This window comes from Lissotriton vulgaris, chromosome 1_2 (genome assembly GCF_964263255.1).
Source record: "Lissotriton vulgaris chromosome 1_2, aLisVul1.2, whole genome shotgun sequence".
In the NCBI taxonomy this organism is placed as follows: domain Eukaryota; kingdom Metazoa; phylum Chordata; class Amphibia; order Caudata; family Salamandridae; genus Lissotriton; species Lissotriton vulgaris.
The window spans coordinates 107,616,138-107,638,574 of NC_141686.1; the positions used below are offsets into that span (position 1 = coordinate 107,616,138).

Below are 22,437 nucleotides of genomic sequence, written 5' to 3' on the forward strand. Positions count from 1 at the left end.
CATGACCTTGAATCCGGTATACGTGGTCTCTCGGTGAACAACCCCTCACATCCTGTAAAGAGAGCGTGAGTCTATCACAGCAGTCCCAGGGTCCGGAATTAAGATGTAACAAATATAAATGTAGCAATCCGGGCCCGGGGCGATTTCCAAGGCAACTATAGTCACCTCGTCTCTGGGCCTGGCTTGTAACTGCCTGGGACACATTAAAATGAGTAAACAGGCAAGCACTGGCTGCGCACTTGTCGAATTGACTCCAAAGATCCTTGACAAATGCAGAGGGGCCTTATATGCGCAATTTTTTCTTTTTTTATTGTGGTGATTCTTGGCCATGCCTTCAAATAACCCATGATGCTTTGCTGGGCTGGGCCATGCTCCCTACCCAGTCAAAACCTCATAGGCCAGCCCGTGCACAGAGGGCCAGAGGGGGCCTCTTCGAGGTCGACAGCCCCCCCCCCCCCTCCCCCATCGCGGTGGCTGCGGAGTTATTATGCCCCTGTGTTCTTGATTTTATCAATACCAAAAATGGCCCCTACACACAGATTCATAGATGGACCAAACGGATGTTTTCCCTTCATAAATAGGGCGGTCTGCCACCACAAGGCACATTGGACTGACACAAAATGACTTCATTTAAATTACAAACATTTGAAAATGTCATTTTACTGGGGATAATAAGACAGAACAAGGTTCTGCGTTGTTTCCATCGCACCTGCAGTCTCCGCTGCCCCGCCCTCTGCTGCCCTCCCTGGTTCGGTTTCGTTTCTTCGGTCTGCTGGAAGAAGAAGATGAAGGGCGAGGACGACTGAAGGGAAACAACAGACAAACGGGAGCCAGTCGGAGGCACCAGCGTCCGGCAAACGGAGAGGAGCGAGAGAGTGACCGGTATCCGACCAGTAAACATCAGCTGTTGTCTAGAGTGACCGGCATGCACCTGGCAGACCTATTCCAGCTCCCGGAGCGACTCACAGGCACGCGGCAACCCAGGCTGTGCTCAGTGCACCAACTCTGGGAGTGACTGGCACGCACCCGGCAGCCCAGGCTGTACCCGGTGCACTAACTCTGGGAGTGACTGACACGCACCCGGCGTCACACAGTACACCACCTGTAGGAGTGACCTACTCGTCTGCGGTGCCTCGTGAGTTTAGACCAACTCTAGACAGTGACGGGCACGCTCCCTACGGCACTCAGTTCACCAACTCCAGGAGTGATTTGACAAACACTGATAATCAAAAAAAACGCACCAGTTCTACGAGTGACTGGTGGCACCGGAAAACCCAGGACATACTTTCCACACAAGCTAGCGGAGTGACCCACACTCTTACCCAGAGAGGCGCACTGGCTTGCCAGGCTGCATTCAGTTATTTACACTGATGGCCTCGGAAGCGACTTGTCACATGTACTGCTCCTGTTAACAGCCTTAAATAACGCAACTCAGAAGCGCTCACCAGCGCCCTGGGCGTACGAGGCGCTATACACGTGATTTCAGTCATTCATCCTCGCCATGTGGAAGAAGAGCACAGAGTCAGATTCGGCCAAGCAGCCCTCCATGTCCGACCTGCCCATCTCATCCTTCCTGACCCAGGTGTTGTGTGAGCACGGCGGGTGCCTGGCCGTGGCCGAGATCCGGAAGCACCTCAGCCTCTCACCGACGCACATCACAAGCATCCTCCGGGAGGAGGCCTCCAGCTTCCTGCTCCTGGAGCCGGCGGGGCTGGTGCTGGCGCTGTCCGCCGTCCGCACGTGCTCGAGGGAACGGTGCCCGGGCCAGGACTGCGCCCGTCTGCACCTCTGCCGCTTCTTCATCCTGGACCGGTGCACACGCAAGAGGTACGTGCGCGCGAGTTATAGCGACAAGGAACCGGGTGGGAGTCGAGGACCCAAGAAGCGGCGCAGAGATTCACTGCGGGGTTTGCCAAGTGTGACTGAATGTTACAAACAGATGGCAGGCTGAGAATGAGAGGCTTTTAATGCATAAGAAGTAGAGGCACGGAGTGAGAGACTCCAGGCAGTGTGCCCGGCATGGGCAGAGGCCAGATAGGGGACTGAGGTCAAGGGAAGAGTACATGGCGAGAACGATAAAGCAAAAGACACACAATTCGGGATGGACTGTTCCCATTGGGTGCAAGGTCAAGACTGATTTGCATATGGGTGGGTACAAACTGGAATGCCATGGTGAGCAAAAAACAGATGGCTTTAGGCCTAGATCTCTGTACTGGGGTGAATGTATGACATTGTTCTGCATTCTGTCCATCAATTGTCTTTTTGCATTTGTCACCCTGAGTGGGACGGGTATGACGTGGGTCCCGTGCTCTCCATGCCACTGGAGTCAAGCTATCCTGGGTGATGAGGGGTGAAACCCCAAAAGCTAGGATGCTTAATTCTAGTCCAGGGTGGACCTGGCCTGGCAGTTTTGGCTGGAATGTTCCCATTGGGCGCAGGGTCAAGACTGATTTGCATATGGCTGGGTCCAAACTGGAATGGCATGGTGAGCAAAAAAACAATGGCCCAAATATCTATACTGGGGTGAATGTATGTCATTGTTCTGCATTCTGTCTATGAATTGTTCTTTTTACACTCAGGACAGGTGCACACACCACACACAAGATGGCCGCTCTAAAAAAGCAGTGGGCTGCAGGGTGGAGGGGTGAGATGACCAAGGTTTAGGATTGTACTAGGGCAGTGGCGCAGCTACTGTGAAGTACTCAGGTGTGGATGCCTGTTTGTGCCAGAGAAGCTGTCTCAGCCCAGGCTGACACACACAGTGGGGGCGGGTTGAAGCCCTTTCAGCCTGGGTCAGTACTAATTTGCATTAGGTGGGTCTCTGTCTAGAGTGCCACGTTGGGTGAAAAACAATGGGTCGGAATGCTCCTGCAGTGATTGCCACTGATCTGACAATTTACAAGTATACAAGCATTCATCCCATCACCTTTTAGCTGTTTGCCTGGATACTTGAGGCTAGCAAATCTTTCCAAGCCTACTTCTGCCAATGTTTGAGAATTACAAAAAGTAGTACATTTGCACCCATCTAAGGGATACTTCTGTGGGTAGATTTGCTACTTTTTTTTATAAACTGGTCACAATATATATATTTAAGGTTCCAATCTAAAAGATGAACAAGTTAAAACCTCAGTAACATGAGAAAAACGAGAAACAACAACAGACGTAGTCTTGATTCCGGGCCCACACACCCAACTAGCAAATCAAGAATGAATGCATTTGAGGGGTGTTATGTTAAGTTAGTTACATTTAACCCCTTCACTGCGGCGGCTATTCCGCCGCAGTGCTAAGGGGACGGGGCGGAAATAAGGCGGGCGCATGCTGGTGACGGAACCGCTCCGTCACCAGCGTCGGTTGCGCTGTGCTTATGACGGAGCGGTTCCGTCATGGCCCCGCCCGCTCAATAGAACGCTCAGCGAGGTGCGGAATTCACGCCGCGCTGGAGCGTCGGGCGGGCCATGACGGAACCGCTCCGTCATCAGCACAGCGCCACCGCAGCTGATGACGGAGCGGTTCCGTCATCAGTAGGGGAGGGGTTAATATAACACACGAGTCACCTGTGGTTGTCGTGGCGCTGCTAACAGTAGCTGGCAAGCATTTACAAAAGAGATCTTATTGGAAAAGGGGGGCTTTCAACAGTTTCCTAAATTGTCAATAATTTGAAGAGGTACGAATATGCACTGAGAGTCTGTTCCAATAGGCAGCGGCAGGGTATGAAAAGATTCTCCCTCCACATCTAGTCAGGCGCAGGCGCGGGACAGACAACTAGGTTTGGCACTCTCTAAACACCCCAATTGAAGCTCCTCCCACCTGGGACTAGTAGTTCTCCCTGGGAATGTATGACTAGGTCACCTACAACACAACGGCCTGGAATCTCTGACAATTGATTACTTATTTTAAATGTATGTTCGCTGCACGCAATCTCCATCTGTGCCTCAAGGAGCCTTGATGGTGGAGTTGACAAATTGGTGCATGTAGGCAGGGCTCCAAGTTTCTAGCCTTCACCTTTTACAAATCATTTTATCAAGTGACTGACCACCCTGTGTAATAGGCCGTGTCGCAAACAGAGGAGGGCGCACAGGCAAATGAATATAGCGAGCCAAGGGTTGAGTTTGGCTCTCAGAATTTGACCAATGGTCAAGTCAAGCTGAGCCATGAAAACATTTGGCATGTATATCGTGCAGCAAACATAATATAAAAATATGATACAATCTCTTCAAAATAATGTATTTTTTTAATATGCAGAAGCATTCCACATTAGTACATCAGTTTATGTCACTGCATAGACAGAAATGTATTAACAGCGATCGTTTTTAGATACATTCCTGGCTTGCCCCCCAGTGAATGAATGTATGAATGAATTGTGTCTTATACCGCGCGACTTAGCCCAAAGGCATCAAGGCGCCTACAGATCGTACAGCTTGTGTGTAAAGGAGATCTAGATTACAGGTAAGCCTCAAGCCTCTAGCCTCCAGCCCAGATAACAATTACTGTCCATTTCATGGGTGCTCACTTTGACTCACCCTCATATGCAATAAATAAATTGAAAGATTCAGCAAAACAACTAGGAGTTTCCCTCAAGACTAGATAGCCCAGAATTGTTTGTTGTGTGTTTGTTATATGGGTTATTACATTAATGTATTTTGTGGTGTCCCTCTCTGCCTAAGCCGCAGTTCTTTACAGATGTATCTTACACACGTCACAGTTACTGAGCAGTCCTGGTGTTATCGGCCTGATGAGGATGGGTGGTATAGACAGTCCTGTTGACATCTGAGCCAGTGTCTTGTGCATTTGATCAACAATATCCACAGAAGGCACGCAAGGCCCTCCATCCCCACACTCCTCCCTACCCCACAAACACCCATTAAAGTTTACAGAAAAAATTTGCACTCTTTTTGTTTTCCCAAAGTTCCAAGGGGCACATGCATCAAGCGATTTTGGAGTCGCAAACGGTGCGAATCGCAAAATTCGGCCGTTTGCGATTCCAAAATCACTTTTTGGGATGCATTAAACATTTTTTTAGAAATCGCAAGTTTTTGCGATTTCTAAAAATGCGATTGGATTTTTAGGAATCACATTTTTGCGATTCCTTAAATGCAATGCATGAATGTTTTAAAAAATGCGAAGTCGCAAATAGGGGGAGCAAATTAACACGAGGTTGAACCTCGTGTTAATTTGCGAAATCTTTCAAAAATGCTCAAAAAAGCATTTTTGAAAGTGTCATTTTACACACACATATGTGTGTGAAACTTGCACTTAAAATGACATTTCAAGGGTGCAGGGAGGGGGGGTACTTTTGACCCCCCTCAGCACCCTTGAAATGCATTAACAAATTGCGATTCGCAAAATGAAAATCGCAAAATGTTAATGCCTTCCCATTGATTCCTATGGGCCTTTGGCCCATAGGAATCAATGGGAAGGTTTTCCTTAATTGCGGTTTGCAAAATGTGAATCGCAATTAAGGAAAATTAAGAAATCGCAAAAATATTTGCGAATTAATCATGCATTGCCGTTTGCGATTTCTAAATTGCGATTCCTTAATTTTCGCAATTTAGGAATCGCAAACGGGTGCAATGATGCATGTGCCCCCAAGTTCCCAAACTCGATTGGTTGTTCTGCTGGTGCTGTGTGACCTGCGTTCATCTGACAGCCTTTTCCAAATTTTTAAGGGTGATAGTCATTTTTATGGGCAGATAAATTACCTTTAACTTTTCACTGAACACATTTTATGGGCCATCCCATGAATATTTTTCAGTTACGTTTTCAGGAACGTTTCACTTATTTAAGAAAAATGTGAATCATAAAAAGTTGTGCAATATTGCAGGGGGCGGCTGTTTTGGATGGGGGTGAAAAGCTGTGAAATGTTTCTTTTGTAAATTTCACTTAATTCCTGAGAAAACTATAATTATTATGCTTAGTACCAATTGTATTTGCAGGTCGGTTTTCAAATAAAAATCAAATAGTTTGTCCAACAATTAAATCTAAACCAAAATTCATCCACATACAATTCCCCTTCATTTTCAGTTCCAAATACTATTTTCAAAGAAATGTTTCCAGTTTGTGGGTAAAAATGATGTAACTATATGCTAATGCAAACAAGAACCTTCTAGAAGAGCATGTTTGCCAATAATCTGCATCTATATAAGGCTTTGCTCATGTAATAAAAATGTGCTACCCCTGCTCTGATGTGCCTGATTAAAAACATCAGCGAATTCTGATATTCAATACACAGCATGCAAGATAATTTCGTTTAGGCATTGGCTTACTTGAAATTTTGCAGTGTCTGTTCAGCTGCTGCTTTTCAGCATAGTCACTGTGTGCATGCCCGGGGGGGGGGGGGGGGGGGCTATTGGGCTGAGCTTGCTAGTGCCTGCTGCAGTCTGGGTGTGCAGGTCAGGCTGCCAATGTGTACCCTCTGCTTAAGAGTTCATCCGACACTGGGCAAAGGGGTGAGCAGAGCTCTGGGTGCTGCTCTTGGGTGCAGCGCTTAACTTCTCACGCAAAACAAGCTGGCTCTCAACATGACCTTGAATCCGGTATACGTGGTCTCTCGGTGAACAACCCCTCACATCCTGTAAAGAGAGCGTGAGTCTATCACAGCAGTCCCAGGGTCCGGAATTAAGATGTAACAAATATAAATGTAGCAATCCGTGCCCGGGGCGATTTCCAAGGCAACTATAGTCACCTCGTCTCTGGGCCTGGCTTGTAACTGCCTGGGACACATTAAAATGAGTAAACAGGCAAGCACTGGCTGCGCACTTGTCGAATTGACTCCAAAGATCCTTGACAAATGCAGATGGGCCCTTATATGCGCAAAATATTGTTTTATTGTAGTGATTCGAGGCAATGCCTTCAAATAACCCATGATCCTTTGCAGGGCTGAGCCATGCTCCCGACCCAGTCAAAACCTCATAGGCCACCCCGTGCACAAAGGGCAAGAGGGGGCCCCTTCGAGGTCGCCCCCCCCCCCCCCCATCGCGGTGGCTGCGGAGTTATTATGCCCCTGTGTTCTTGATTTTATCAATAACAAAAATGGCCCCTACACACAGATTCATAGATGGACCAAACGGATGTCTTCCCTTCATCATTAGGGCGATCTGCCGCCACAAGGCACATGGGACTGACACAAAATAACTTCATTTAAATTACAAACGTTTGAAAATGTCATTTTACTGGGGATTATAGACAGAACAAGGTTCTGCGTTGTTTCCATCGCACCTGCAGTCTCCGCTGCCCCGCCCTCTGCTGCCCTCCCTGGTTCGGTTTCGTTTCTTCGGTCTGCTGTAAGAAGACGAGGAAGGGCCAAGTCGACTGAAGGGAAACAACAGACAAACGGGAGCCAGTCGGAGGCACGAGCGTCCGGCAAACAGAGAGGAGCGAGAGAGTGACCGGTATCCGACCAGTCTCCCGGGAACATCAGCTGTTGTCTAGAGTGACCGGCATGCACCTGGCAGACCTGTTCCAGCTCCAGGAGCGACTGACAGGCACGCGGCAACCCAGGCTGTGCTCAGTGCACCAACTCTGGGAGTGACTGGCACGCACCCGGCAGCCCAGGCTGTACCCGGTGCACTAACTCTGGGAGTGACTGACACGCACCCGGCGTCACACAGTACACCACCTGTAGGAGTGACCTACTCGTCTGCGGTGCCTCGTGAGTTTAGACCAACTCTAGACAGTGACACGCTCCCTACGGCACTCAGTTCACCAACTCCAGGAGTGATTTGACAAACCCTGATAATCAACAAAAAAACGCACCAGTTCTACGAGTGACTGGTGGCACCGGAAAACCCAGGAGATACTTTCCACACAAGCTAGCGGAGCCACCCACACTCTTACTCAGAGAGGCGCACTGGCTTGCCAGGCTGCATGCAGTTATTTACACTGATGGCCTCGGAAGCGACTTGACACATGTACTGCTCCTGTTAACAGCCTTAAATAACGCAACTCAGAAGCGCTCACCAGCGCCCTGGGCGTACGAGGCGCTATACACGTGATTTCAGTCATTCATCCTCGCCATGTGGAAGAAGAGCACAGAGTCAGATTCGGCCAAGCAGCCCTCCATGTCCGACCTGCCCATCTCATCCTTCCTGACCCAGGTGTTGTGTGAGCACGGCGGGTGCTTGGCCGTGCCCGAGATCCGGAAGCACCTCAGCCTCTCACCGACGCACATCGCAAGCATCCTCCGGGAGGAGGCCTCCCGCTTCCTGCTGCTGGAGCCGGCGGGGCTGGTGCTGGCGCTGTCCGCCATCCGCACGTGCTCGAGGGAACGGTGCCCGGGCCAGGACTGCGCCCGTCTGCACCTCTGCCGCTTCTTCATCCTGGACCGGTGCACGCGCAAGAGGTACGTGCGCGCGAGTTATAGCGACAAGGAACCGGGTGGGAGTCGAGGACCCTAGAAGCGGCGCAGAGATTCACTGCGGGGGTTGCCGAGTGTGACTGAATGTTACAAACAGATGGCAGGCTGTGAATGAGAGGCTTTTAATGCATAAGAAGTAGAGGCACGGAGTGAGAGACTCCAGGCAGTGTGCCCGGCATGGGCAGAGGCCAGATAGGGGACTGAGGTCAAGGGAAGAGGTCATGGCGAGAACGATAAAGCAAAAGACACACAATTCGGGATGGACTGTTCCCATTGGGTGCAAGGTCAAGACTGATTCGCATATGGGTGGGTACAAACTGGAATGGCATGGTGAGCAAAAAACAGATGGCTTTAGGCCTAGATCTCTGTACTGGGGTGAATGTATGACATTGTTCTGCATTCTGTCCATCAATTGTTCTTTTTGCATTTGTCACCCGAGTGGGACGGGTATGACGTGGGTTCCGTGCTCTCCATGCCACTGGAGTCAAGCTATCCTGGGTGATGAGGGCTGAAAGCCCTAAAACTAGGATGCTTGATTCTAGTCCAGGGAGGACCTGGCCTGGCAGTTTTGGCTGGAATGTTCCCATTGGGCGCAGGGTCAAGACTGATTTGCATATGGCTGGGTCCAAACTGGAATGGCATGGTGAGCAAAAAAACAATGGCCCACATATCTATACTGGGGTGAATGTATGTCATTGTTCTGCATTCTGTCTATCAATTGTTCTTTTTACACTCAGGACAGGTGCACACACCACACACAAGATGGCTGCGGTGTGATACTTACATATTCCTTCTAAAAAAGCAGTGGGCTGCAGGGTGGAGGGGTGAGATGACCAAGGTTTAGGATTGTACCAGGGCAGTGGCGCAGCTACTGTGAAGTACTCGGGTGTGGCTTTGTTTGTGCCAGAGAAGCTGTCTCAGCCCAGGCTGACACACACAGTGGGGGCGAGTTAAAGCCCTTTCAGCCTAGGGTCAGTACTAATTTGCATTAGGTGAGTCTCTGTCTAGAGTGCCACATTGGGCGAAAAACAATGGGTCGGAATGCTCCCGCAGTGATTGCCACTGGTCTGACAATTTACAAGCATACAAGCATTCATCCCATCACCTTTTAGCTGTTTGCCTGGATACTTGAGGCTAGCAAATCTTTCCAAGCCTACTTCTGCCAATGTTTGAGAATTACAAAAAGTAGTACATTTGCACCCATCTAAGGGATACATACTTCTGTGGGTAGATTTGCTACTTTTTTTATAAACTGGTCACAATATATATATTTAAGGTTCCAATCTAAAAGATGAACAAGTTAAAACCTCAGTGACATGAGAAAAACGAGAAACAACAACAGACGTAGTCTTGACTCCGGGCCCACACACCCAACTAGCAAATCAAGAATGCATTTGAGGGGTGTTATGTTATGTTAGTTACATTTAACCCCCTCACTGCGGCGGCTATTCCGCCGCAGTGCTAAGAGGGAGGGGCGGAAATGCGGCGGGCGCATGCTGGTGACGGAACCGCTCCGTCACCAGCGTCGGCTGCGCTGTGCTTATGACGGAGCGGTTCCGTCATGGCCCCGCCAGCTCAATAAAACACTCAGCGCAGGCGCGGATTTCACGCCGCGCAGGAGCGTCGGGCGGGCCATGACGGAACCGCTCCGTCATCAGCACAGCGCCACCGCAGCTGATGACGGAGCGTTTCCATCATCAGAAGGGGAGGGGTTAATATAACACTCGAGTCACCTGTGGTTGTCTTGGCGCTGCTAACAGTATCTGGCAAGCATTTACAAAAGAGATCTTATTGGAAAAGGGGGGCTTTCAACAGTTTCCTAAATTGTCAATAATTGGAGGAGGTACAAATATGCACTGAGAGTCTGTTCCAATAGGCAGGGGCCGGGTATGAAAAGATTCTCCCTCCACATCTAGTCAGGCGCATGCGCGGGACAGACAACTAGGCTTGTCACTCTCTAAACACCCCAATTGAAGCTCCTCCCACCTGGGACTAGTAGTTCTCCCTGGGAATGTATGACTAGGTCACCTACAACACAACAGCCAGGAATCTCTGACAAGTGATCACTTATTTTAAATGTATATTCGCTGCACGCAATCTCCATCTGTGCCTCAAGGAGCCTTGATGGTGGAGTTGACAAATTGGTGCATGTAGGCAGGGCTCCAAGTTTCTAGCCCTCACCTTTTACAAATCATTTTATCAAGTGACTGACCACCCTGTGTAATAGGTCCGTGTCGCAAACAGAGGAGGGCGCACAGGCAAATGAATATAGCGAGCCAAGGGCTGAGCTTGGCTCTCAGAATTTGACCAATGGTCAAGTCAAGCTGAGCCATGAAAACATTTGGCATGTATATCGTGCAGCAAACATAATATAAAAATATGATACAATCTCTTCAAAATAATGTATTTTTTTAATATGCGGAAGCATTCCACATTAGTACATCAGTTTATGTCACTGCATAGACAGAAATGTACTAAAAGTGATCGTTTTTAGATACATTCCTGGCTTGCCCCCCAGTCACGATGCCATTAATGAACGAAGGACCGGATGTACAAAGACTAGGAATAGCGATTTTCAATTAGCGATTCCATCCAAATCATTATTTGGAAATTGCTCTTCCCTATGTATTAAATTCCTTTCAGTTTCAATAGCGAATTCTAGTGGATCGCCATTAGACCTACCTCATGAATATAAAATGAGGTAGGCCGCAATTTGCGACCCATTAGGAATCCCTTGGGACCATTCCCCTTTGTGAATGGGTTACAACCAGTTTGAAACTGGTGTAAAGTATTTCAATTTTGCAACTTGAATTACGTAAAACAGAAATACAAACCATACCGATTTGGTATTTGGAAGAGATGCCCTAAACACGCCCTTTTCAAATACTGAATTCCTTAACCAAAATGCGATTCGGTAGCAAGTTACAGATTCGTATTTTGGGTTTTTTACATTGGAAAAAGCATTTACCTGGTTGCAAGCAACCCAGTCATGTAATTCCTAAACATGGCCTAAATTATTACAGATGGAGCAACATTATTACCTATTCAATCAAATATAAGAGGTGCTTAGTCAGAGGATATTCTGAACTTAAGTATTTAAAACTGTGCCCATATGCGATAATAAAGAAGGGAGGAACAGTGAAATAAAATATATGCCTAAGATCACACAGTTTGAACAAGCAGTTTATCTGGCTTCACATTTTGAACTTCAGCCATTCTGCCTGAGTCTGTCTGTCTCTCTTCAGTTTACATCAAAGGTCACTGTATTGTTTTTCATTCTTGGCTCATGACGAGCAAAACCGACAGAGATAGCAGGCCTGGCTCAGGGTGCCCAGATTTAACTACCAAGCCAAGAATGCATTTGGGTGATTTGGGGGCTGTCACACCCCAAACACCCCTCTGAAGTACGTCTCTGCATTGAAGAAGGTTGTTGGAGGCTCAGAGTATATGTATTAGAGAAAGGAAAATGTGGAAAGGAGCCAAATGCAGTAAGGCTAGGAGTGAGAATCCTGGGAAGCACAGATGTGGAGTTAAATGTCATAGAACGTGGGTGGGCTGTTAGAGAGGCAAGGCATGATATACCAGGTTAAGGGGGGACAGGGGCAGTTCGAGGACCTTTGTAGGCCCAGGCAGAACGAGGAAAGATGAGGCCAGCGTATTAAGCATTGCCACTGAGTAGTTATAGTTAAAACCACGTTTCTCAGGAAATTTATTTTTTGGTTTGCTAATAACTTTGGAGCTGTTCAACGAATCTTCATAAAACGTTCCAAAAAAGTCTTATCTACCCCAGCTCCTTCCCAGAAGGTTTCAGAGTGATCTGTCAAGTTGGGGCTGAGAAACAAATATGGCTCCCAAAATGCATTTTCACAATTTCTTTTTTTATAAGAAAATCAAACAGCATTATCACAAACACCGCTGAAGTGAATTACACCAAATTTGGCACACATCTAGATCTTGGTCAAGAAAGCATGCTTTTTCTAATTAAGTGTAATTCCATTTAGTAGTTTTGAGAAATTAAGGTATAAAATGTCTGTATATATCACTCCGCAAAGGATCTGCGGAGCTGACAGATCTAGAGATAAGATCGGATTGGCTGCCACCACACCAACGAAGATGTGATGACAGCCATTTTAGGACTCAGGGATTCAGTCGACTATCCTGAAAATAAGTAATAATAAACATATAGAGGGGCAGAGTAGGGATAGCATGTTCTCCTAGCCTGCTGGGGGGTCCCATAGGGACAACTCGGGCCAACAACAATGAATTTGTACAGTGAGGTCCTGTACAGAAATAATAATTGAAAAAAAGTTTTAAACACTGAAATTCACCAGTTATAGTTAACTCAAGTAATTATAACTCATGCCCTAAAGTAACCATGTCCCCGCCATGCACAGTTTTTTCACCAATAATTTAATTGCTAATGTTGCAGTGCACAGTTTTTTCACCAATAATTTAATTGCTAATGTTGCAGTGATATTATCAATGATGTCGTAGAAGATGTCATGAGTGATGTAATATGTTGGGTAATTAGCAGTGCATGGCAAGGGCGCAAGTTATAGTTACCTTAGGGCGCACGTTATAGTTCATTGATATAACTATTACTATAACTGGTGAATTTCTATGGTTTTTAGAGTTTTTTTTTATTTAGAGTAAAGTAATGGGGAAATCACCAAAAACAAAATATATGTAAATAGCCCTCCCAGGTCATTATGGAAGGAGCAGTCACTAATAAAGGAGCGATTGCGGCTGCTCATTTATTATTCATTTTCTGCTTTTAATTTTTCTTCTGGGTGTCCTGGTCCCACTAAAAACACCCACTATTTTTTTATAAGGGGCTGCAGGGGGAGCCCCATAGCCCCACAAGGCCCTGACAGTTCACTGTAAGCAGCCCTATGGGGCAGCGCAGGAGCTAACATTATTTTTTAATTTACGGGGTGCCTTGGTGCCCTCCCGTGGCACCCCACGCCATGATTCTTTTTGAAGGCTATGGGGGAGCCTTATGAGGCTGCGCAAAAGTTTGCATTTGTTTTTATTTTATAATTATAATTCTTGACAGCTGTTGGAGAGCCCCGGGGCCCCCATAGCCCCACCAGCATGTTTTTTTTGTTGTTTATGTGGGGTGCTCTAGTGCCCACCCGGGGCACCCCCAGCAAGTGCTTCATGGGGGCTGCAGGGGAGGCCCAGGCCCCCCACAGCCATTCCCCTGCCCTGCTTGCCCCCATCGCGGGGTGGTAGCAGTTCAATGCATTTCTTCTCCCACCGGGCAGGAGCAGCTTTGTGCTCCAGGGCAGGGACCCGAAACAACAATTGCAATGTGACTGCACATGGGAGCTTGTGCTGCAACATAAACTGGCAGTAGCACAAGCTCCCATAGAGAAATGGGAGATTCTGTTAATCCCTGCACCGTGTGGCAAGCACCTTAAGGTGCCTGCCACACGTGCTGGGATTAACAGCGGGCATTATAGGTGCCCCCACAGCCCCCAGCTGTAGGCTGTATAGAAAAGGGGGCCATGCTAGTTGGCCAAAAAGTCGCTTTCTGACAGGCTTTCCCTTTCGGAAAGCCCGGCATGGAAAGCCTGTTGAAAACCGACATCGTAATCCAGACGGCGGAAACACTGTCCTATTGCTGCACAAATTTGTGTGGTAGAGTCTGTTGTGATAAAGCCCAACTGGTCTGGTAGCATTACGTTTGGCAGTAAGGGACTCAAGCCTGTTAGCTAAAATCATTTCTAGAATGTTGATATGCAAGAGGGGACAGTACGAGTCACATCTCTCTGGCTGTTTGTCTGATTTCAAGAGTATTATTCTCAGGGCTTCCCGGAGTGCCGATGGAAGGGTCTGCTTAGCATAGGCCACCACACACATAGCTTGGAGGTGAGGTATGATCAGGTCTGAATATTCCGTATAGAATTCACTAGTTAGCCCGTCTGGACCTTGTGCTTTTCCATTAGGTAAGGAACGTATAGCTTCGCACACGTCCTCTGTCTCTATGGGTTGAAACAGGTATTCTCTTTGCCCCATCGAAATCCATGCAAGGGCAATATCATTGAGATATACAGCTATCTCTGTTGCCTCTGCCATCTTGCATGAGGCATAAAGAGACCCATAGAAGTCAGAAAACGCTCCAAATATCCCGACATGTCACAGTGGTCGTTTCACCAACACTCTGCGGTCCTCCATTTGGTTGTATCGAAGGTGGCGTGCACTGATGTCAGGAAGGTGCCATCTCGAGTGTCCGGGTTGCGCAACCTCCACATGTCTACCATACTAAACTCCTCCATACCCACCAGGAGCAACTTTGTCCATGGCCTGCCTTGGCCTGGTACTTGCAATGATGTGTCTCGTGCCGAATCGAGAATAATATTCAGATCCCCTCTACATATTTTTTTTGACTGGGTTAGGGAGCCCAGTCTGTTCCGTATATAAGTGTAAGTGGAAGGGTCATCTAGGTTGGGGCTGTTTGCTTTACCAATGTAATCAATCCTCTATGGGTCCCTGAGTAGCGTGCTACTCGCCGAAATAGCGCTTTGACGCCTTGTGAGGAGTAGTAAGCGCTAAATAAATGCAATTACAATACAATACAATAACGTGTCCTGTAGTACTAGATAGAAAATTGTTTTGGGTTACCTCGCTTGTGCAGTGTCACACTGAGCATGCAAATGTTGCATGCTTACGGTTATCTATAATTTTACATATCCCTTATCTACACACTTGGAGAAAACTCAAATATTGTTTTTTTCTGTTTACAGGTACATATGGGTCAAATATAAAAGAGGTTGACACAGGTAACCCTTTCTATGGCAAAATGATCTTATTTTTGCCATACTAGCATCCCGGGTTTCCGTCCTGAAGAACGCCATGCACTCACATGAACCATTTGGCAGAAATATGTTGAAGGTACAGTGGTGATGGGGTACCAATCCCTCTTGTCTCCACAGTTGGTTTTAATACTAAGTGTCATTTCTAGTAAATAAATAAAATAATAAAAGATGGGGGGAAGAAAGACATATACACTTACCTTCCCAGCTGCCGGCTCTCCTCCGTCCTCTTCGTCCATGACGCAGGAAGCACCCATACTTCCCTAGCCAATCACAACACTGCCCTCAACAGCATTGTGATTGGTCTGAGCGTCATTGTTCAATGCTCATATGGGGACTGGGACCCTGGGCATTTTTCCCAGTGAAAATTTTAAATATTTGATTACATGCCCATGTGGCTTGTTCTTTCCTGGTATGACCACCTGCAAAGTAAAGGTGTGCATCAATGAACACCAGAGCACGATACGTTGTAGAAGGAACAATACCAAACTTAGACGCCACTATCTTGACCTGAACCATAAAGATGTGGATATGACATGAGTGGTTCTAGATAAATTGAACAGTAACACTCTAGACCTTAAAAAAACTGCTCATATGGGAATAAAGATGGCTGTACCAGTTGAGAAGATGGGAGAAGGGGCTGGCGCTGCAGAGGTGCAAGTAGGGTAAGGCTGTGCTGACCGCAGAGCAGGGGAAGGAGTGGTGGGCACTCTGTAAAGTGCTCATGATGGTTTGACCAACCACACTACTAATACATGATCGATATATCTATACCACAGTTAAATCTAGTTTTTATATGGGTTTTCCTGAGTGAATATATGATCTGCCTCAAACTGATGTACATAGAGGCACAGGCCATACTTGGGGCGAAGGTACTCCCCATGGAAGTTCCCTGCACTTGATGGTATAACACCCCCTCAAACTCAAAGAAATTCTCTGTGAGTGCCAGGTCAGCACATTGAATGACAAAGTGTCTTGGGGTCATGAAAAGCCCCCTCTTTTTCTGCCAAGATTCTTTTTTTTTAATAAAGACCTTTATTATCTGTAAAGCCAATGTTGTCGCTTATGCACATACAAACACACATTGCACGGTATCTACACATCACTGAGCCAGGATAACCTGATGGTTTACACAGCCATTTCAGCCGGCATCCCGGAGGCCCGGCGGCGAGATGAAATTGCACTAGCACAGGAGTACGAATAGTGATACCATCTTGAAAGCAGTGTGGAGTGCGGCATGACAACCTGCAATCCTCTGACAATCGCTTGTGACCAAGGTCTTAGGAAGTGGAAACAGTAAAAAAAAACTACCAAAACCCCCACCCCAACTCCCCCAGCCCCCCATGAGTGTGCCTGTGGAGTTACCTATGTACCCTAGGTCGTGGAAAAGACTTGGTTTGCCTGATGTGTGCCCTACCCAATCCCCAACCCTGGCACGACAGTCCTCCCCGATGATTATCCAATCACACCCCTAAGGGTACCATGAGCTACCAGCCAACCCTGTCCCACCTCTCCGCCCCATCCCACCTCCCCCACAGGGGGAACCCCGTGATTGCCCAGCCCCTTACTCCGATACTTGATCCTGAAGTTCCACCACCTCGGAGGTTTCTGATCCGCCTTCCTCTCCCTTCTGCAAGTATTCCTGATCGAGGCCCCAAAAGTTTTTCGGTCTGCTCCTAGGGGGGAGCAAGTCACTATATAGTTCAGTTTGAGTACTGCAGTAAAGTAAATCCCCTGCCCATCTTTTCTTGGTGGGGAGAGGCCCTCTCATCCAACAACTCGCAACAACTCTCCTGGCTATCAGCAGCGCCATGTCGGCCAGACGACGCAGAGAAGGGGGGAGTAACTTAGAGTAACCTAGCAGTGCTAATTCTGGACTGCGAGGCAGTTCTTCTCCCAGCATCTGATCAAGCTCAGAGAAAACTTCCGCCCAAAAGGCCTGTATACCAGGGCAGTGCCATGCCATATGGAAAAAGTCGGCCACAGGCGTACGGCATCGTTCACACTCCGCCGTGGGCCGGAGGCCATATCGGTGCAGTCGTTCAGGGGTGTAATACACCCGCTGTAGGAACTTAAAATGCACCAATCTGTGCCTGCCTTTGAGGGAGATTTTACGTGTGCTGGAACAGCAGTATCGCCACATGTTGTCGTCAATGGGCGACTGTAAATCTTCCTGCCATGCCGTCCTGGCTTTAGAATGGAGCAGTTGTTGGTGTGCCACTCCCAGTTTGTTGACGTGTGAGACTAAATGAGCGGGCGTCTTATTTTTAATGACATAGGTCAGTTCAGGGACCTCCTCCGGCTCCTCCATGGCCGGACCCAATGCCTCCCGGAACGCCGAGCGCAGCCTGTGGTACTGAAATTTCTGGAGTAATGAGGGGCCCGCTGATGTGGGGGTGAGCTGATCCCAGGTTTTTAGGGTGCCCACGATAAACAGGTCCTCCATCTTCGTAATTCCGAGAGAACGAAGTGCCTCAATGACACCCTTCTCCCCTAGGGGGTCCAGCCAGAGTGCCCAGTCGATCGGCATCAGAGGGGAATACAATATAGTACAGCCGCGGGCGCGGGCCAGGGCATGCCAGGCATGGTTAGTCGCCTTAAGGGAATCCAGTCTACCGACAGAGCGATCCACCGGGAGGCAGATCGTGGCAGGCAGGGGGAGCGGGTCTGCAAACAGCTTCTCTAGGATCACATGCGGCGTACGTGCGTCGCCGTGCACCCATGCATGTAGGTGGGCTGCCTGCGCTATCCGGTAGTAGCGTTCCAGATCGGGAGCACCCAGACCCCCATCTCACAGGGGAGAAGCAGCGTCGCCCACTGTATCCTGGGCTGCCTGCCACCCCAGGCCAGTCGGATTAGGACTTGCGTGAGCCGCGTAAAAAAGGCTCTCGATAGGACCACCGGGATGTTTGTGAAAAGGAACAGAAACCGAGGCAGCACAATCATTTTCATGATAGCGATCCTGCCTAAGAGAGATAATGGGAGTTTACTCCATGTGTCTACGTCTTCGACTAGCTTATTGAAGGCCACACCTTAATTATCCCGGACCAGGACCTCCGGGTCAGTGTGCAGCCGGATACCTAAGTACCGGACCGAGTCCGTAGACCACTTCAGGGGGTACTCCATTTTGAAGGGGTGTGTCACTGGGGTGAGAGGGAAGGCGATAGATTTGTCCCAATTCACCCGGAGCCCTGAGAGCGAGTCAAAGCGGACCACCTCCCGGAGGACCGCGGACAAGTTCGACTCCGGGTTGCGAACGTACAACAAAGTGTCGTCAGCGTACGTAGATATACCGATTTTGTAGGTGGGAAAGCTTATCCCCTTCAGGCTGTGGTACTCCCTGATGGCGCAAGCCAGAGGTTCCGCCACCAGTGCATATAGGAGAGGTGAAAGGGGGCAGCCCTGCCTAGTGCCTCTGCTGATATGGATCGGTTCCGACACTCTGTCTCCTAACTTCAGTCTGGCCGACGGACGGTGGTACAATGCACCAATCATCTGCAGGAACGGTTCGCCCAGACCGAGTTTCCGGAGCACCCGAATCATAAATGGCCACTCCACGGAATCGAATGCTTTCTCCATGTCCAGGAAAATCGCTAGTGCCGTATTTTCCTGTCGGACATGTTGCATCGTCCCCAGTACAGTGTGTATATTGTACGTTAGGTTCCTGCAGGGGAAAAACCCGGACTGTTCAGGCGCAACTAACTCGGGGGTCAAGAGAGCCAGCCGATTGGCCAGCACCTTGGCGTATATCTTGGCGTCCACGTTTAATAAACTGAGAGGCCTGTATGAGCTGCAGAGGTCCGGAGGTTTCCCCCGGCTTCAAAATGGTGACCAGCAAGGCCTCTCGCATAGTGAGGGGCATCTCACCATCCTCGCAGATCGTATCGAAGAGGGAGATCAGGTGCGGGAGCAGGATATCTTTTTAGGCTTTGTAGAAACCCACCGTGAGCCTGTCAGAGCCCGGTGCACTGCCCGCTCTCATGCCGGAGAGGGCCTCCAGGATCTCGTCCTCCTGAATGGGGGACATCAAAAATTCCCTGTCCGAGCTCGGCAGGAAGGGCATGGCGATGTGGTCGAGGTAATCGTCCATTTCTTCCTCTGCACCCCGTGTCCTGGACTGATAAAGTTCGGCGTAGTAGCGCCTGAAAGCGAGGAGGATTTGCTCCTCATCAGTGACCACTTCACCCTCCGGGGAGCGCAGTTCGTCAATCACTAGAGGTCTCCGAGAGCCTCTAACCATTCGAGCCAGAAGGGCACCCGGTCTGTCCCCCTCCCCGTAGACCCGGGCGGTAGCGTATTTTCCCATGTAGAGAATCTCCCTGTCTGCCAGTGTCTGATACTCCGACAGCAAGGGTTTGAGTCCCGAGTGAGTGTCAGGCTCAGGGTCCTGCAACTGCCGGTCCTCTAGATCTGCCAGCTGAGCCTCCAGTGCTGCCAACTCTCGTCTAATGGTACGCAGTACACTGGAATGTTTAGACATAGCCATGCCTCGTATATAAACCTTGAATGACTCCCATATCGTGAAAAAGTTGTCGACTGTGCCCAAATTAGTAGCGAAGAACTTATCAATGTCGTCAGCTAATTCACCCCGAACTGCGTCTGCCAGCAGGGCAAAGGGGGGGAACCTCCAGGTGAAGGAGGGGATACCCTTCCTAGCGGTGGAAAGATGCAACAGAATAGTGGAGTGGTCCGAGAGGGTACGCGGGAGAACCTCACAGACACTAATACTGCCCAGTACAGGTGGTGTTGCCAACCAATAGTCTATTCTGGTATGGATATTGTGATATGCCGAATAGTGTGTGAAGCCACCTTTCGTGGGGTGTTTATCCCTCCATACATCAACCAGGTCTAGCTTGATCAATTCAGCTTTCATGTAGGCGGCAGAGGACACCGGCCTACGAGCAGGGCCGGAAGAGCGGTCCACGGCGGGGTCAAAGACAAAGTTAAAATCGCCTCCCCATAACATCCCGGGTTGTGCATGAGACCTACAGTGTGCGGAGAGGGCGGCATAGAAGTCAGGGTTATCGTAATTGGGGCCGTAAACATTGACGATCAGTAGGTCAATCCCTTTACCCACGCACCTAGCAAGGACAAACCGACCCTCTGTATCCACCACCTCCGGGATCAATCTTATTTGTGAGGATGGGTTGACCCAGGTTAGTACTCCCCGTGAATGTGTTGTGAAGCCTGCCGCCACTGTGTGTCCCACCAACCCACGAGACTTCAACATCCTACTATTGGCGGGCAAATGAGTTTCCTGCAGGAGGGCTAGGTCGACATGGTGTCGGCGTAGGTAGCTAAAGACCTTCCTCAGTTTGCGGTAATCGTTCAGGCCCCGCACATTCCAAGACATCATTTTCAGTGTGTGAGGGGCGTGTGTAGTGGCACTCAGTGCGGCATTAGACATAACAAGGACAGTTGAACCATCGTATCGTCAGGGATAGCGGTAGCGCCATTCCCAGAGTCGGGAGCAACCCCTAGCAGCACTGTATATCGAATAAATTGCAGTACATCACATTGCGTCACGTTTGCCAACGGGCACTTCAGACCAAGTACAACTCCACACAGCGTTTCACTCAATGCGACACAGAACTCCCCATAACCAATGGAACGAAAACCCCCCTCTGCAGCCCCCCCCCAGCTCCACCGCCCGCTCCCCTGCCCGCCCACAGCCGACCACCCCCAACCAGGTCAGACAGGCCCGATCCCACCCCCCATCAACCCGATATGAACAAAGTCTAGAACGTTCTGAAAACCGACTCCCAAGGTAGTCACACAGCCAAAAGCACCGGGGCAGAGTACGCCTGCTGGGAACAGTATCTCTTACTGTGCTATCGCACAAATCAAGTTCGTCTCGCAGGCCTGCCCCCGCTGGTAACCCAGTGTCTTTAGCCAATCACTCCAAAATGCCCCTCCATCCCACCGCCCCCCCAAAAGCATATCGCTGGCCAGCGCGGTCCCATGTATGGCAGTGCCCCCCTCCCCCCGATAGCATGCAGCAGCACAGGTACGGGTCATCAGCCAGCACCAGCCGAGAGTCCGCTGGTCTCGTACATTGTTCCAACCCAGTAGGACTGATAGTGCAGTGCAACCCAGACTTACCGCCCCCGGGGGGGTGGTTCAGCGACTCCGATTGAGGGACAGTTCCTTCCCCGTAGTGAAGAAAGCAATGTACACAACGGGGACCCACTTAGTCTTGCTCCTCCAGGTGGGATGCGGAGCCGGAGTCATCCTCGTTGTTCTTCTGGGCGTCCCTGCGTTCCCGGGTCCATTCCTTCAGGGACTACTGAAGGTCTCTGGGGTCTGTGAAGAAATGTGAATGCCCCCCTTTGTTGATACGGAGCTTGGCGGGGTACAGCATAGCGTAATCCAGGCCCAGAACACGCAACTGTTTCTTGTACGGTGCAAATTGTCTCCGTTCCTCCTGGACCTTAGCTGTGAAATCCGGGTAAAGGGAGATGTCCATGCCCTCGTGCTGCAGCTTGCCTTTGTCTCTCGCCAGGCGCAGGGCAGTGTCTCTATCTCGATAATTGAGAAGCTTTGCGATGATGGGGCGTGGGGGCGCGCCTGGCTTCGGTTGAGGGCCTAACGTGCGGTGCGCCCTTTCCACAATGAACATAGGGGAAAAGGTTTCCTCTCCGAGCAAAATCTTCAAAAGTTTCTCGACATAATGTTCCATTTTGCCGGTCTGGGTGGTCTCCGCCACCCCCGTGATGCGGATATTAGATCTGCGTGAGCGTGCCTCCAAATCCTCCGACTTGTCCTGAATTACTTGGAGGAGTCTGCCGAATTGTTTCCTGTCCTTGTCCCATTCGGTTTGCGCCTCATCCGCCTCCGTGAGTCACCGTTCCGCCATGTCCAGGCGCTCCGCATGTTTGTCGACCCGTTCCGCCATGCGGTCCATACGGTACGACAGTGCGTCTATTTTGGAACCAACAGACGCAATACTGTCCTGGATTCCCTTTTCCATGGCCGCAAGCATGTCTCGCAGCTCTGTGCCTTGTCGCTGTGGCCCCCTTCGGGGACGCTTCGGCCGCCGGCACATCCGACCCTTTCGGCCGACGCCGATCGAAGGAGAGTTTGGCCTGCGTGGCGTCGTTCTTTCCCATGGTCGTCTCGATCAGAGGACAGACGAGAGAGCTGTGAATGTCTCGCGCCCTCCAGAGGGCTGGGGCAGTGGTCGAAGCGCTCTGGGAGTCGAGCCGCTACCACCGGTTGCCGAGGCCGCCAGGCCTGGGTTGCCGACGTGATGCACCCAAGATGGCG

The 22,437-nt window shown here is 49.6% G+C and overlaps 1 protein-coding gene across 1 annotated transcript in view; it reads left to right on the forward strand.

The window, feature by feature from the left end:
• The first annotated feature begins 7,273 nt into the window (after positions 1-7,273).
• Positions 7,274-22,437, forward strand: part of LOC147734640 (protein mono-ADP-ribosyltransferase PARP12-like) — a 370,724-nt gene continuing 355,560 nt past the window's right edge. Inside the window, exon 1 of the mRNA XM_086952939.1 lies at positions 7,274-8,338. Within this exon, the coding sequence (XP_086809065.1) occupies positions 8,013-8,338 (326 nt within the window). The 5' untranslated portion in view covers positions 7,274-8,012. The remainder of the gene's footprint in view (positions 8,339-22,437) is intronic.